Source organism: Rhinolophus hipposideros (assembly GCF_964194185.1).
Source record: "Rhinolophus hipposideros genome assembly, chromosome: 1".
Lineage (NCBI taxonomy): Eukaryota > Metazoa > Chordata > Mammalia > Chiroptera > Rhinolophidae > Rhinolophus > Rhinolophus hipposideros.
The window spans coordinates 40335368-40351296 of record NC_138047.1 but is presented as its reverse complement, the minus strand read 5'-3'; the positions used below and the strand labels follow the sequence as shown (position 1 = coordinate 40351296).

General features: G+C 36.3%; 1 protein-coding gene across 1 annotated transcript; it reads right to left on the bottom strand.

Annotated features, from left to right (window-relative positions):
- Window positions 1–204: 204 nt before the first annotated feature.
- On the bottom strand, window positions 205–15126 carry EXOC1L (exocyst complex component 1 like; the record flags this gene model as incomplete). Its single annotated transcript, XM_081045200.1, has 3 exons — window positions 205–471; window positions 5991–6121; window positions 15006–15126. 3 exons carry the CDS (start codon window positions 15124–15126, stop codon window positions 205–207), a joined length of 519 nt encoding a protein of 172 aa, XP_080901326.1.
- Between the last annotated feature and the right edge of the window lie 803 nt (window positions 15127–15929).

Here is a 15929-nt window from a genome sequence, read left to right as displayed (position 1 = left end):
AGTTACCAAGGAACACATAAGGCAAAAGTCCCAAATGTTGAATGATTGCATTAAAACACATTGCACTGCAATTCACAAAGCATCACTTTGTTTTCATATAAATAACAGTCACTGATGAAGGGGAAAAAACAAAGTCATGACTAAAAATATTTACTTAGGGAACTGCTTTCATAGAATACTGATGAAGGAATATGATATACATTTTCAGAGTGGCAGGGGACACAGGGATAGGCACACTAGATTGAAAGCATAAAAGCATATTCTCATAAGAACCAAGCAATCCTTGTTGTTGGAGGACCAAATGGAGTCGTCATTAATATAAGTAGAATCAAAGTTCACGATCTGTAAGTCCTTCTTAAGATATGCATGGTTCAGCTTATTTACGGTTCGAGCAAAGGAATATTTAGAAGCACAACTATATGCTTCCAAACGGTACACTTTCTTGAAGTGCAGATCGAAAAATGGATTGTCCTAGAAAAGAAAGAGAGACATGATTTCATTTGTAGTCAGGACAGTAACTAGATATCCTGGATTCTCTCATATTCTTTTGTATATGCTTATTGATTAAAGAGTACCAAACATATTTCTAAAATCTACAAATGAGCTTTCCAAAGCTACCTGCTTCAAACATATTGCTTCTAAAAAGAACAACAAGAATGATTATTTTTGAAGAACCTGTTATTTTTCAATTACACAAATAAAACATGTCTCAGAATGTGTCGTTATCAACTCTTCCCAGGGTAGTGAATTTGAGAGGATGGGTAAGGATGGAAGACGAGAATAAACCCACTTACAAATTTATGGAGGGGAGAAAAGGTTTTTCCTTTTCTCTACTAGATGGTTGGTTCCTTGTGCAATTCCAAAGGTAGAAGAGGCAAATATTGGATGGCTAGTTAGATTTGGCATACCACAGACCACCAACTTGCTGATTTAGAAGTTCATCTCAAGGATCATTAAATCATTTGACTGAAACTGAAAAATTGCTAAGGACTGCCTGTAGGCTCTTGTTACACTTCTAGTGGAGAAGTTTGGAGGAAAAAAATCAAACATCAAGTGATCTAAGTCCTGTATGTCAAAAAAACAATACTTGCTATTATTACTAATACAACAATACCTTGCATTTATAAAGTGCTTTTCAGTTTACAAAATGCTTTCACATTCATTCTCTGCCTAACTCCTAACTCTCCTTGAGGGCAGAGGGTTTGAATTATTTATTTTTGCATTCCTAGTGCTTATCCTTGGCAGCTACTAAGTTTTCAACAAGTGTGTGTTGAACTGCTCTGAAGTATTCCTATAAAAAGAGAAGTGGAGGCAAACAGTGCCCTAAATGACAAGGAGGCAGAGAGAAACCAAATAAGAATATGAATAATTTATTACCATGTAGTGTCTGAACATTATTTACAAACTACTTAGGCATTTGCATTTTTTTTTAAATAGGAAAATTCTTATAGGCGGCAGGAAAAAGAAGATGAGTTTTGAAGTTAGACAACCTGTAGGCTCTTGTTACACTTCTAGTGGAGAAGTTTGGAGGAAAAAAAATCAAACATTTTGAATCTCTGATGTAACCTTGTGTGACTGATTCTCACTTTTCTCCTCTTTTTAGATAGGGTTGCTATGAAGATTACATGAAATTGATCATATAAACTGTACAGTACGAAGCTTAATAAATGATAGTACCCTTTTCAAAATCTGCCTCCAAAGACTGTGATACTGGTGTTAATACCAACTTGTTTTATACCATTAACAAATTAAAAAACAAACAAAAATGTACAAGGGTGATGTGATTTCAAGCGCAGGGTTCCTCTAGTCACATGTCACAAAAGCTGTCATAATTGCACTTGAAAGACATTTCTGCAGAGAATCTCAATAAAAGGAAATCATACCCATTCCATCACCAAATACTAATCACACTCCTTATATAGTTTCCTCAATGAAACATTTTCTCCTTATCATATAGAAAATATCTTATGTTTTTGAGATACTTAGGATTATTTTTGTTTCTTTAGCCTAATAATTGAAGCCCGAGCAGGCATGCACATAGAATAGAAATCTCTCTCTCTCTCTCTCTCTCTCTCTCTCTCTCTCTCTCTCTCTGTTCCTTCCTTCCTAGGGTCATGAATTTGGGAGGATGGGTAGGGATGGAAGAAGAGAATAAACTCACTTACAGACTTCTAGAGGGGAGAAAAGTTTTCTCTTTTCTCTTTGGTGCCAAACACACCAAAATTTAAAAATAAGATCCTTCTCTCCCTCCCTCCCTGTCTCCCACCTTCTTCCCCTCCCCGTCTCTTTCTTTCTTGATAGACTCCTAGAGCTAAAAGGGGATCTCACAGATTATTCAGTAATCTCTTGTTTGTAGCTGGGATAATAGTTTCCAGAGTGGTGAAGTCCACGTCACACAAGTAGTTATTGGCAGAACCAGGACAAGAACTAAGGTCTCAGTCCACACAACCCCAGTTTGCTGTCATCTTCTCTCCCGTTACCTCATGTCAGTCTCGAAATCTCCACTCAGCTTGATTTCTGCTTTATACATTGACTTCAATTTCAATTCCATTCCATTTTAAAACTGACAACTTCCTGGCTCTAAATTGCTCTATTTAAAATTGTGTCATTGCTATTGAAAAAATATAATAAATGCTGACTCTTTATGATGCAATTCCAAGAGAGGGAAATGGAAAATCCCAGAATAACTGGAATATTTTTACTTCATCTATAGAACAAAAATCTTTAAAAGAACTACTCTTTGGATGGTATAAGTTTTCTTAGGTCCTAAAATAATGAGAAAAATAGAAATATTCAACTTCTGTTTTGTATCTAGTTCACTACCAAAGATAATGATCTTCAAATAAAAAAGAGAATAATCAACATTGTTGTTATGAAATTAAAGACCAGAAAGGCGAGGAGAAAACAGAGCACTGCTGTCTGCTATCAATGAATCTAAATTGACAGTCTTGATGATTGCATACACAGACACTGACCAAATTTGTGGAAATAATTATGGCATCAGTAATGTTTGAGGACTTGAGAAAAAAAGAAAAATGGTTAAAAAAAGAGGTGCGAATGGTTAATTCCTGAAAGTACAGATTAGTGAACTTAATATTGATTTACTATAAAATTTAATGCAGTATAGAAATTTTGGCAAGTACATAAAAGTATAAAGGAGAAAATAATAATTAAAAATTTTGTAATCTTATCACACAAATAATCATTGTTAAAATACTGGTTTGTTTCATATACATATATACACACATGCATAGCTATATGTGTTTTTATATTAAAATTTAAGGTTCAGATTTCAGTTTTTAATAATATGATATACTAAATATGCAAAATGAGAATACTATAGAAAAATTTCATATTAGCCTAACTTTTTGAAAACTTATTAAATGGTGAACAATTGTGTTCCAAGGTATTCTTTTGGAAACATGATTTCTAATGGCTGTGTAATATTACAGCATATTGATATGCAATAATATATTTAACTATTTCCTAAGTGTTGAACATTTATGTAGAATGTATTTTCAGAAAAATGCTATAGGAGTACTTAGGAAAGAAAGCAATGAACCAGCATGGTTTTACCAAGAAGTCATGTCAAACACACCAAAATTTAAACATAAAATTCCTAGGTGATAAGTCAGGATTATAGCAGACTGCATATATTGATTTCAATAAAGATCTTAAGGATAAAATTTAGGTATTCAGACTAGATAATTAATTAACTAAGGCAGAACTAAGTGCTTATGTGTGTCTAATTCTTCATCGTATCCTCAGAGCCTAGCACAGCCTGATATAGCATAAATTCTCAATGAATGAATGTATATGAATTTGTAGAATGCTAAACAAGCAGTCCAAAGAAGGCAAATTAATAGATTCCTGGGTAAAGTGTAACTCCACCATTTAATAGCTATATGACCTTGGGCAAGTCAATTAATCTCTAAATCTGATTTTCCTCATCTGTAAATCAGAAATAATAACAGAATCTAAGTCATGGGGTTTTGTGATGATTATGTGAAATTATATAGAGCTTTGTGTTGTTCCTGGCACCTGATAAGAGTTTACAAAGTGTGAGATGGTAGCAGGTAGCAGTACTGCTAATAGTAGTAATAGTAGTAATAATGGTCACCTATCAATTACCTAGAGGTACCCACTTAGCCCGGCCAGCTTCATCATTTTTATTATTGACTTGAATGAAGTCCTAAATGTTGTGATCATTAAATCTGCATCATACTTCAGTGAATATTAAAACAATCAAAGAACCATGTTTCCCTGAAAATAAGACCGAGCCGGACAATCAGCTCTAACGCGTCGTTTGAAGCAAAACTTAATATAAGACCCGGTCCAATTTTACTATAATATAAGACCAGGTTTTATATAATATAATGTAATATAATGCCAGGTCTTATATTAATTTTTGCTCCAAAAAACCGTATTGAAGCTGATTGTCTGGCTAGGTCTTGTTTTTGGGGAAACATGGTATCAGAAGATTTGATAGATGGGAAGAAAAAGCCAGACTAAAAACATGCATTTAGTAGGATTAAGAATAAATGAGCTTAAGCTCTAATTCATCCAACAATAACACAAATATTTATTGAGTGCCTAATATCTATCAGGCAGAAGGCTATGATAACAGATAAAAAGCCAAGGTGTCAGCGTTTTAGAATCTTCCCATCCAGAGAAGAGACAGAAAAAGTCTACAAATGCAGTTTGTAGGATTATGGCTATAACACATTTATATCTACAATTCAATGGGAGTTTCAGGGAGGGAAACATGAGTAAGACTTTACCCAATGGGGAATCTAGGAATGGGGTAACATATAAAAGTGATTGAGCATTCTAGGCCTCAAGAGTCGGTAGTTAAGCATTGTGGATATATACAATTTAATGGGGAATGACCAGGGATAAAGAAAGCAGATCACCAGGGCCCTTTTTTAGATTTTATTCCATGTAAGTAGGGGGTATGGCAGATCTGGTTAAATGGCAATTCATGCACTAAAGACCTAAGGTATCCGTTGATCAAAGGAAATACAAACCAGTCAGACTAATTCTAAAACATTGTATTTATTTCTGGAAAAACGGAAGCATTCCAGAGGAGAGAAAATGATGTAGTGAAGGGTATTGAAGCAATGTCATGGGAAGAAAATAACACCAATGCTACCTCCTCTTAGAGTTTGTATTGTTTTGTCATATTATCTTACATGATCTCCACAGGAAGGTTACAGAACAAAATGGGTACATTTAATCTAGAACACAGATAACTTGAAGGGATATTATAACCATTCTCAAGTATTGGAAAGGCTGCTATGTGAAAGAGGATTGGATTTGTTCTGGATTGATCCAAATGGCAAAAGGAGATGGGTAGATGTTATAGTGAAGCAGGTTTTGGTTAAACATAAGTAGAAAGTACAAAACTAAAGTATGGCAATTCAGAAATGGAATGGACTTCATCATGTGGTAATGAGTTCTCCATCAGCAGAAGAGTTCAAGGAGAGACTAGGAAAACTACTTGTCACGTGGTCAAGTGCAGAGATTGGTGTATACACCCTCCCCCCACCCCTTCAGATGTAAGGTTGTAGGATTTCCAAGAGTTATTGGTCCTTCTGGAAGATCAAATGACTAACTGACAATACAATTTGAAGATGAGGGAAGGCATCCCCAAAATTTATGGCAGAAATTGGGGTGGAGAGAGAGTCGTGGTGGAAGCCTTTTATATTTAAAGTTTCAGGATTGACTGGGAGATTGTGTTTAACCTGTTAAGAAGCCCTTGGGAAAGATGCTTTTAAATCTAATAGACAAAATTCAAATTTAAACTCATAAAAATAAAACAAGAACAAAAAAACCCAGTGGACCATCCCAGTAGATTAAACCGTACCACTTAAGAACAATATGTCATCTTAGCAGTTAATTACATGCCAAGAATATATGAAGTAGGATATTGAACATGAAGATCTCCCGTATATCGATCCCACATCTCCCTTAAAAAGCATAACACTTACGGTATCTGCTTCTTTTCCATCAATCATCTGTAGATCATTCAAAGACCACTTTTTTGTTACTTCATATTTTTCATCTAAACCTATTCTGTAATGTTTCACCATAATTATTTTTACTTCTTCATTTTTGGTCACTGCAGGACAGAAAAACACTTAGTTTACATAAACTCAGAGATAATAAATTATTCATCATCATACTTTTCAGTATTTATGTATCTCTTTTTCTTATAATGAGCTTGAAACTACATTAAACCTGCACCGCATTTATGAACCCTGATGTTATCTGAACTTTCATGAATTTGTCCCCAAATTTGCTCCATGTGTTAACTTTATTTTTGCTACAATTGTGGTTACATGCTGCCACAATAATGTCTGTCAGGTAGAACATAGAGCTATGTGCTTTCAGTTATGAGCCTTATGGTGGGGAATGGGGTTCAACTCAGGGCAGAAAACAAGGGACTTAGAGTTAGCATAATCAGTGTTAAAGTGTTTGCCAGAACAAGTTGGAATTTTAATTTATGATGATATAAGAAAGTGAGGTCAGGGAAGTAAACAGTTCTGCTCACAGCAACACAGTATTAAAGACTGACCATGCAAATACTACTGGGTACACGGTGAGATTTTTGATGGAGAAGTGCTTGTATCACAGCTACTGTTGACCTACAGCTGCTTTGATTGAGATTTTTAATCCTTTCCACTGTGTTGCCAAAATTCTAGTAGTCAACGTGTGCCACCGAGACAAAAAGTTTTAGTACTATACTTTGAGAGGTATGGAGAAATCATTGATTATTTTATGTGAACAGAATTAGGAAATAATTTCCTGGCCATAAAATCATTGTTTTTTGTCTCATATGAACACAGTGGAAGAATCAACATTTGATGTTAGAACCCCTGAATTGAACATTTTCAGTGAGTTTGGATTATAAAGGAGTATTTACTGAGTGTCGGCTATTGGCCTGCTAGAAGCATTATAGATGCCACAGAGGTGCAAGTATGAGACATGAGCCCTGTCCTCTGGAAAGCTATGATTTTGTTGAGGAGGCAAAGCTAACACACATGAGTTACATAAAATATATAGTAAAAAGGTATCTAGGTATATTATGTACAGATAACAATCGGAATTGAATATCTTTTTATTATTATTATTATTATTATTAGTTTCAGGTGGACAACACAATGTAATAGACATTTATACCCCTCACAAAGTGGTCACCCCCTCCCCCAGTCTACTACCCCTCTGACACTGTATATAGCTGGTACAGTTCCACTGACTCTATTCCTTATATGTACTCCACATCCTGTGACTATATACATATACATATATATACATACATATGTATATTTATATACATATATATGATTATCGGAATTGAATATCTTAAACTTTCAAAATGGATGATGTCACTTAGAGAGTTGTAAGCTGGTCTTTCTTCCAAAAGTGAAATTGGAATTTGTCTGTCTTTGGGGAAGACTCTCTTTTGGTTCTGGGAAGTACTATTTTGGCATGCCCTCCTAGTTAAGAAGATATAAAGCATAATATTGCAGTATAATCATAGTGATAGATAAGCGATGTAGAACAGACTATATGTTTAACGGTTCTGGGAAGAGAGAGGATTGGAATAGTTGAGGAAGAAATTATGAAAGAAATATAATTTGAGATAGAGCTTTAAAATTAGTTCGTTTTGGAAAGGCAGGGATGGTACTGAAGACATTTCTAGGTAAAGGACAGCATGAAGAAATGAATGGAAAATAGAAGCTAAACTGCATCAGGTAGATTTGGAGAAAGTGAACTGTATAGACTGGTTGGTGTTAGGACATGGGGGGGGGCAATAAGATTCCCTAGGTTGCGAGGGTTGTGAAAATGTTTTGAAAGACTCTGGATTTGAAAAGTGACAAAACCCACTGTAGACTTGTGATGTTTGAATCCCCACTCTGATAGGAGGGGCTGCTGGCTGGCTTGGACAGTGAGAACTCCAGAATTGGGGCTAGTGAAAGGAGTAATTCTCCTCTGAAAGTGCAGGTGATACTGAATGAAATTATGGCAACCAGTTGAGCTGAAATTTGATGATGGAGCTGAGTTCTGTCCCCTACAGAAGAGAGTCTGAGAGGGTTGACAAATTTAAGAAGAGGGTAACATGTCAGGTGTTTAGTGAAAGTTCATACAGTAATACATAGTCAATAGGTTTCCTTCCTCTTTGAGCAGGAGGCTAACACAGTGGTGTCTTGTTAAAGGAGAATTTTTTGGAAGCTGTGATGCACAGGATACATTGAAAAAGGAAAGAAAGAGGAGCAGAAGATCCCCGGAAGGGGCAGTGTGACTCAGTGGGCGCTGGCATTAGATATTCTGGATTCAAATCATGACTTCACTTCTTACAGTGTTGTCCAAGTAAACGACTAAATCTCTAGAGAGGTTAAATCTCAGTTCTCTCATGTTATAAAGTGGACATCAGAGTGATACAAACTCATAGGGTGTAAAGATTAAAGATGAAGTATATAAATGACTTAGGAAGTGCCTGGTTTATAGCAATTGTTAAAGTGTTTCATTTTGTTTGTTTTAAGAGACTGTTGTCATAGTCTAGGCATGGTATATGGGCTACGAAAATAGAAGTGGCAAATCCAAGTAAGATTCAAATGAGACACTGCCAACACTGGATGGAAGTAACACTAGATGGATTCAAAACAGGAAAGAATAGAGAGGGCAAGCTGGTTGGGTGGAAGAATGATCAATCTCAGAAGAGAAGGAGATGGAAGTTTATAGTGTAGGAATGGAGATATGGACTTGGGATTTTTCTGTGTGGACAGGTTTGCGAGGCGAGGTTGATAGGGAAAGGAACAGGAGAAAGAGGTGAGGCAGAGTGGAGAAGAAAAAGGTACCAGCAGAGAGGTCTGAGAAGGGGCCATCAGAAAAGAGACAAGCCTACCAGTGCAATGCGATGGAAATCAACAGGACAGAAAATGTCAAAGATTTGGAGACAATCCTGTGAGGGCACTTGGTTGGGTAAAGCCAGAATTCATTCCTGGCACTGAATCTGTCTTGGGGAAGATCATTGATTTCTTCCCTGAGGGCAGTTTTTCTAGAATGATGAAGGCAGATGCAGCTTGCAGAGGGCTCCTTCATGCACTAACTAATATTGAGTGCATAATACTGTCTGACAGTTTCTGGGTTAGATAGGATTAAAAAACAAACAGGAAGAGACTAAAAGCTATGTTTTAAATCACATATTCCAAGAGATTAGAAGAAGAAGGATTGCATATTTTGGGGACAAAGGGAGTATGATTGAGGACCTTGCTCTGGAGGGGACCTAGAGCATAAGATTTTTTTTTTTTTTTTTTAAGGAGGACACAGCTCACGGTGGACCATTCAGGGATTGAACCAGCAACCTTGGTGCTATTAGTACCACAGTCTAACCAATTGAGCTAACCGGCCACCCCTAGAGCATAAGATTTTTAACCAGGGGGTCAAAAAAAAAAAAAGGCTGAGTCCTGAAATTGTGTGCAAAAGTTGGTGGATTTCTTCCCATGTACACTTCTCTAGCCCTAAAAACAGCCCATTTGTGGACAAAAAGAGGCAGTTCTGGCTGTCCAGAAAAAGGCTCTACCTCAGAATCAAACGACGATATTCTTGTTTTAGCTAGCTGTCTCACTCGCTTCCCAGCGGGTAAGGGAGGAGGGGGATGGGGAAAAATAACTGGGTATTGTAGGAAAATATAATTTGAAGCAAATTCCACTGCCTCATCTACATGATCTGATAACCAGCTAATTGACTATAGACCCACTGATTCATTTCATTAGTTTGATAAATATTTGAGTGCCCCTTTATAGAAAGACCTGTGCTGAGCACTGAAAAAAAAGTAAATTTCCCTAAGACATCCTTCCTACTCTCACAGAGATGACAGGGAATGGGGGCTTCAGAAAGAAAACACTTGATCACCGTGCTGTGAATTAGCATGGACAGGGTGATTAGGAACATGGAGAAGGGACATCTTCATGCAACTTGGGGTCGGGGTCAGCTTCTTGAAGGAGGTCATCTGGGTTGTAAAGGGCAGTGGGAGTTAGCAGAATGAAGAAAGGGGTAAAGGGAGTTCTGGAACAGCATGTGTACAAAAACATGAAATCCTAGACACTACTGAGTCCTTACAGGTATTTGGTGTGTGAGAGTGAATAGGTGGTAGGAAGGAGGCTAGGTAGGAGCTAAGTCCTGAAGGGTCTAGAATGCTAGGCAAAGGAGTTCAAAGGTTATTGTGAAGCTATGTGTGGGGGGTAGTTTGCGGGGAGGCTTGTCACTAAAGGATTTTAAGTGAATAGATAGGCTGAGCATTAAATTTTAGAAAGCTTTTTTGGGGACAGTTCTGTAAAGGATGGGTTGTGGGGAGGGTTAAGAAGGTAGGATCTACCAGTTATCAAGTTTTCTTACACTGGTGGTCACTGTCCCACTAACACCAAACTAAGAAAATTAAAAAGCATGCTTTAAAAGTTAACCTTTTATTACAGTGATGCAGCACTCCTTAATTTGCCCAAATAGCCTCTTATGGAGCCAAGGAGGTTCTAGGAATTGTCTTTAGCCAAGAGTCGAAGAAGTCTACTCAGGCTGGTGGACCCAATTCCTAATTTCCACCCTTGAGCTGTGCTACTTGCCAAAATTAAATGGCTCTATTCAACATTAATGAAGTGACAAAGTGGAAATGTATCACACTGTCTTAAAACAGAAATGTGTTTATATCATCAAAATGCCAGAGTTGGTTTCAGTAATATCAGAGGTGATTGTGCAACCATTATTTAGTGAGTATATCTGTAGACCCAGGAAATTTCAGAATGAACCTGCTCTAGTTTTTGTATTTTTAGTTAGCATATTCAGAATCTTAAATCATGCCAACCATTTTCACTTTTAATTTCAAAATAAACATTGTCATTAATAATTGCCTCTATACCATGGTAAAATGGTCACTATTATTCTTGAGGCTAAATGGAAAAAGTATTGGCCAATTGAACAAAAATAATTAGGCAGAATAGAGGAAAAACAGTAGCTGGTGAGGAAGCTACACTAATAATTTAGTTATTAGTTAAATAACCAAACAACTGGTCTTTTACAACCCCAGTGTTATATAAGTGTTTTCAACATTGAAAGTAAATAATAGAGAAAAATTACCATGAGTTATCTAAGACAAGAGGCTTCAGTAAAATGTTTCAATGTATTGATGATGTCTTTTGGTCATTGAGAATGCTATTATTGATTTCATCAAAAAGTAGTTTTCATATAACATTTTTTCTGGATATATTTTTATAAAATTAATTTTCAGGTTATCCTGGGTACCATAGATTGAATGTTTGTGTACCCCCTAAAATTCAAATCCTAACCTCCAAGGTGACAGTATTGGGAGGTGGGGTATGTGTGAGGTGATTAGGTCATGAGGGCAGGGCCCTCATAGATGGCATTAGTACCCTTATAAAATTAGACCCCACAGCGATCCCTCGCCCCTTCTGCCATGCAACGTTACAGATAGAAGACAGCAGTCTATGAGGAAGTGGGACCTCACCAGACGTGGAATCTGCCACTGCCATGATCTTGGAGTTCCCCAGCTCCAGAACTGTGACAAATAAATGTCTGTTGTTTATAAGCTACCCAGTCTCTAGTGTTTTGGTTCTTTTTTTTCTTAACTTATTTAATACTCTCATTGTAAATGATTTGGCAAAATTGTTAGATTCTCAGTTTCGCAGAGAAGTAGTTCTGTTCTGGCATCAAATTATGTGGAGAAATTACGCACACTATTTTCATAATTCTAGCAAATGCCAATTATTTTCAAATTAATACCTATGAATAGAAAGTTTTTCTAAATATATAAGAATACTTTAAAATAACCTGTATCTGAATATGTATATAATTATTTATAAAATATAAAATTTAATATATAATTTTGTTATATATTAAATATATTATATATTAAATATACATACTTACATATGTTTACTGTATATTTTATTTTTAGTATATATATTTATCTATAGTATATACTATTTATACATATATTTCAGCATGTTTTCACAGATAATATATTTTTTCTGTATAATTAAAAAATATAACCCTATATTTTATTTTACTTAGTTGGAATAAAAGTTATCATGTTTGTTTGTTTTTTCCTAGTTGGGACTTAACAGGAGATCACTGTGTGCAATGCAGGTGTTATTATTTCCCTTCCAGATATGTCAACACTGAGGCCATTAAGGTTAATTATTTTGCCCCAAATTTCACAGCAGGCAGGTGGGCAAAACAGTCGGGTTTCACACCAGATCTGTCTGATTCCAAGCCTTCCAAGGACCATTCCACCATGCCCTGCTACTTCTCATTTAATTATGGTTAATGCTTTATATGCCATTTCATGTCCTTCAGAATTTCTTGAATTCATTCGCATTCTCATCATTGCACAAGTGACTTTTCCCTGTCAGGTTTCCCACACATAATAAATAGAACTCCTTCCTCCCTCATAAGATGATGCTGCTTTTAACTGCCAGAGATAATGATGTTCTAGGCTGGGGGAATCTAATCCCGAGAAGAAATGACCATATAAGCCCTGAGGTGGGGGGACACGAAGGTGCAGGAAATCCCCACCATAAATCCTAGCAAACCAGAGAGGGTGATCGAGTTTATGACATCTGATTTTTTGACACTAACCAGGTCATGTATCAAAATAACAGTAAATCACAATCATCTGGTTGTGACACCCTGGCAAATGACAGACTTTGATTAGATAAATAGGAAGTTTAATTTATTTAAAACATGTCTTCTTTAATTTGAAAATACATGATAAAATTTGACTACTCTAAACCTGTGATTCTTAAAAATTAAGAAGTGCTGGATTGTAGGACATAAAAGGAAAGCATAACTGCATCTCACTGCTCCCTGAGGATGATGCATGTTCAGAATTTGGAGTTACTTCCCTCAACAATTGTGATAGGACCTGTTTGATTCTTATCAGTGGAAATTTTCTGAGTAAAGCTTGGTCAAAGGTTTAGGATTGTCAAGACTCACATTGATTTTTACCTTAAAGTACTATTCTTGTCTTAATGTATTTGAAATGGTCATGAAGAGATGTTGATGTTGATCAAATTGATGTGATATAGGAAGAGTTGTGAAAAGTTAGTGAAATCATGACTTTTAATGTTAACTTTTATCTGGAATATTACAATATTGTCTTCTCTTCCTCACATCTGAGAGGACCTTGTTTTTCCTTGCTTCTTACATGACAGAATCATTGAATTTTACTAATGAAAGTGATACCTACTCTACTTGGTCATTTTCCAGAAGAGAAAATGGAACCTTAAAGAGGTAGCTTTCACCACGTTAATAATGCAACCCCTTGAAACCTTCCAATCCTAGTTAAAAGGATTCATGTCATTTATGAGAAAAGATAGCAGGTGACCCCCAGCCACAGTGTTTTTCTCAGAACTCAAGGATACTGGGGGGAAAATCACATCTATTTCCAAAAATTTAATTCTAGGAGACTTTTTTCTCCTAGCTAGAACAAGTTTATTTCATTACATAGTTGAAGGGAGGTATTAAGATATATTTGGTAAATTGGATATATGTACATATATTTGTGGTTATTTTATTTTTAAGAATTTTTCTTTAAAAATACTTGTATGCTAATGCTACATGATGAGTAATTAACTTTATAAAGTTGGATCACCATAGGTATAAAAATTATCAAATATTAATTAATGTTAGAATAAGCATCTTCTCTAATATATTGTCAAAGTACTTTAAGATTTGATGGTTAGGATACAATGCGGTTTCTAAAATTGCTTCATTTGACTTTTTCCCATACTTTGAATTCTTTCCTGTTGCCTGGGTTGGTTAAGCTTTTTACCTTGCCAAAATGCCAAGTCCCCACACTTCGCATTTATGTAGCAAAATATGCTAGGTAAAGTGTTAGCATATAGCACTGTTTTTATTATTGAGTAAATATTACATCTATTAGGAATAATAGAATTTTAAAAAATTCTTAGCACTGTCTTTAAAGATGTTTTACTTCTCTTACAGTACTTCCTCTTGACACCTTTACAAAGTCCTTCTAAGCCAATAACCAGGAAGGGAATTATAACAAGTTGTTTTCTGAAAATGCTGAGGTGTGTACCTTATAAAGAAAAGTCCACATGAACACTAAGAGTGTCTAAGTTTTTTTTCTCCTAAGTCCCTAAAAATATTAAAAGGCATGGATTGGCAGAAAAGGAATGCTGTATATTAAATTCAATAATGGTACAAGCATTTTTGTCTAAAGTCAACACAAAAATTACAGGTTAGGCAAGTCATAATTGAGTGCAAAAGCCTACTTCTATTTTTGGATAATTTTCATGAATTTTAAAACATGAGGGAAAAATCTTTATTTTAGTTACATAGTTTAGAGTACATTTCCTTAATCTTCAAATTCCATCTTCATGAAGTCATTTCTACTATTAAAGTATTTCTGTGAACATACTTTGTACAGGAGAAATAATTTTTAAAAGGTCATTTCCCTATTCCAAATAAGTCCTCAGAAGAAAATTTAAGGTCTTTTTATTTTACTTTCCTAGCGTGCAAAGGGAAAAGCCTAGTTTTCCAGATTAGTTGGAAATGGGGCTGTAGAACTGGATTCTCCAATGTACTTAAAAATATAAAGAGAGCTCTCTGTTGACTTTTTAAAAACGAGGTTTTCCACTGTAAAACTGCATGCCATGCAAGTGAATTAAAAATCGCAGACAAAATAATCAAATCAGGAAAAGTACACACCCAGTTTCATTTCTAAACAATTAGCCAAAATGTTCTCAACACCATACTTTTTACTGTCTTAGATTTTAGCACTTAAAAAACAAATTTCTGTAGAATCCAAATTCTTAAACTTGGCATAGTTACATGCTTTCACGAGAAGATACATGTGCTGTTATTGTACAGGAAAGTAAATGCAAAAAAAAAAAAAATGCTCCTCTAGCACTCAAGCATTTGGGGATTATTTACGTTTCGAAATGATAATAGAAAGAACAGATTACCTGACACACAGAGGTAATACCTGTCCTGGACCGAGAACTCTATTTCGATAAACTCGTACAGATTCTGTGAGAGAGGCGTAAACAGTTTCTTCTCCAAGTCCTCTTTTACCAACGATGACATTTCCTCCAGTTCCACTTGGCCCGATGTCTTGGCTCAAGCTCACCTTTTCTCTCCTTTTGCTGCCTAATTGCTTGCTTTGTTGTGCAGCTCCTTGAGGAGTGGGGCTCACCTCCCAGCCCTCACTCACTTAACTTCTCGTTCTCAGCCAGCCCCAGCTCCCAGAGCGCTCCGCACGGTCAGACCCCTCGCTGCGGTATCTGCTCAGGGGCCGCGGCCGCCGCAGCAGCCAAAAGACAGCAGCCGCACTGGCCCCACCGCCACTCTTCGGCATCCAGGCTCAGGCAGGCTGCTCGCTGGAGCTCTCCTGTGGTTTCTTGATGGGGAACATATTGATGAACACCAGCAGATATACTTGTGGAGTTCCCTGGTTATTCTAGGCTAGCAGCCTTTTCCCCCTTTCACATCACTCTGCAGAGGAAGACCACTATATATGCTTGATGCCATTATATAAACCAGCTGTCTGGCTCTATTGATTGGGATCATCTTCCATTAAGAACTTTGCTATCATCGGCAAGAGAAAAAGCAACCGTGCTTGCTCCTGTCACTTCCAACAAGTCTCTTTCCCTCCTTTCTTCCCCTCCTGCGATTCATTCAGACCCGTGCTTCCGTGAGACTCAGCAGCAATTCCTGGGTCGAAATTATTTTTAAAATGGGCTCACTTTCATGTTATTTATTCCTCTACTCACAAAGAAAAATTTCGAGGTAAAGCACTATATTTGTTTCTCGGGAGAGTGACTTTCCTATCCTCAAGAAGAGCTTATCATCTACCAGAGATCAATTCACAAATAACTGTCATAAATGTT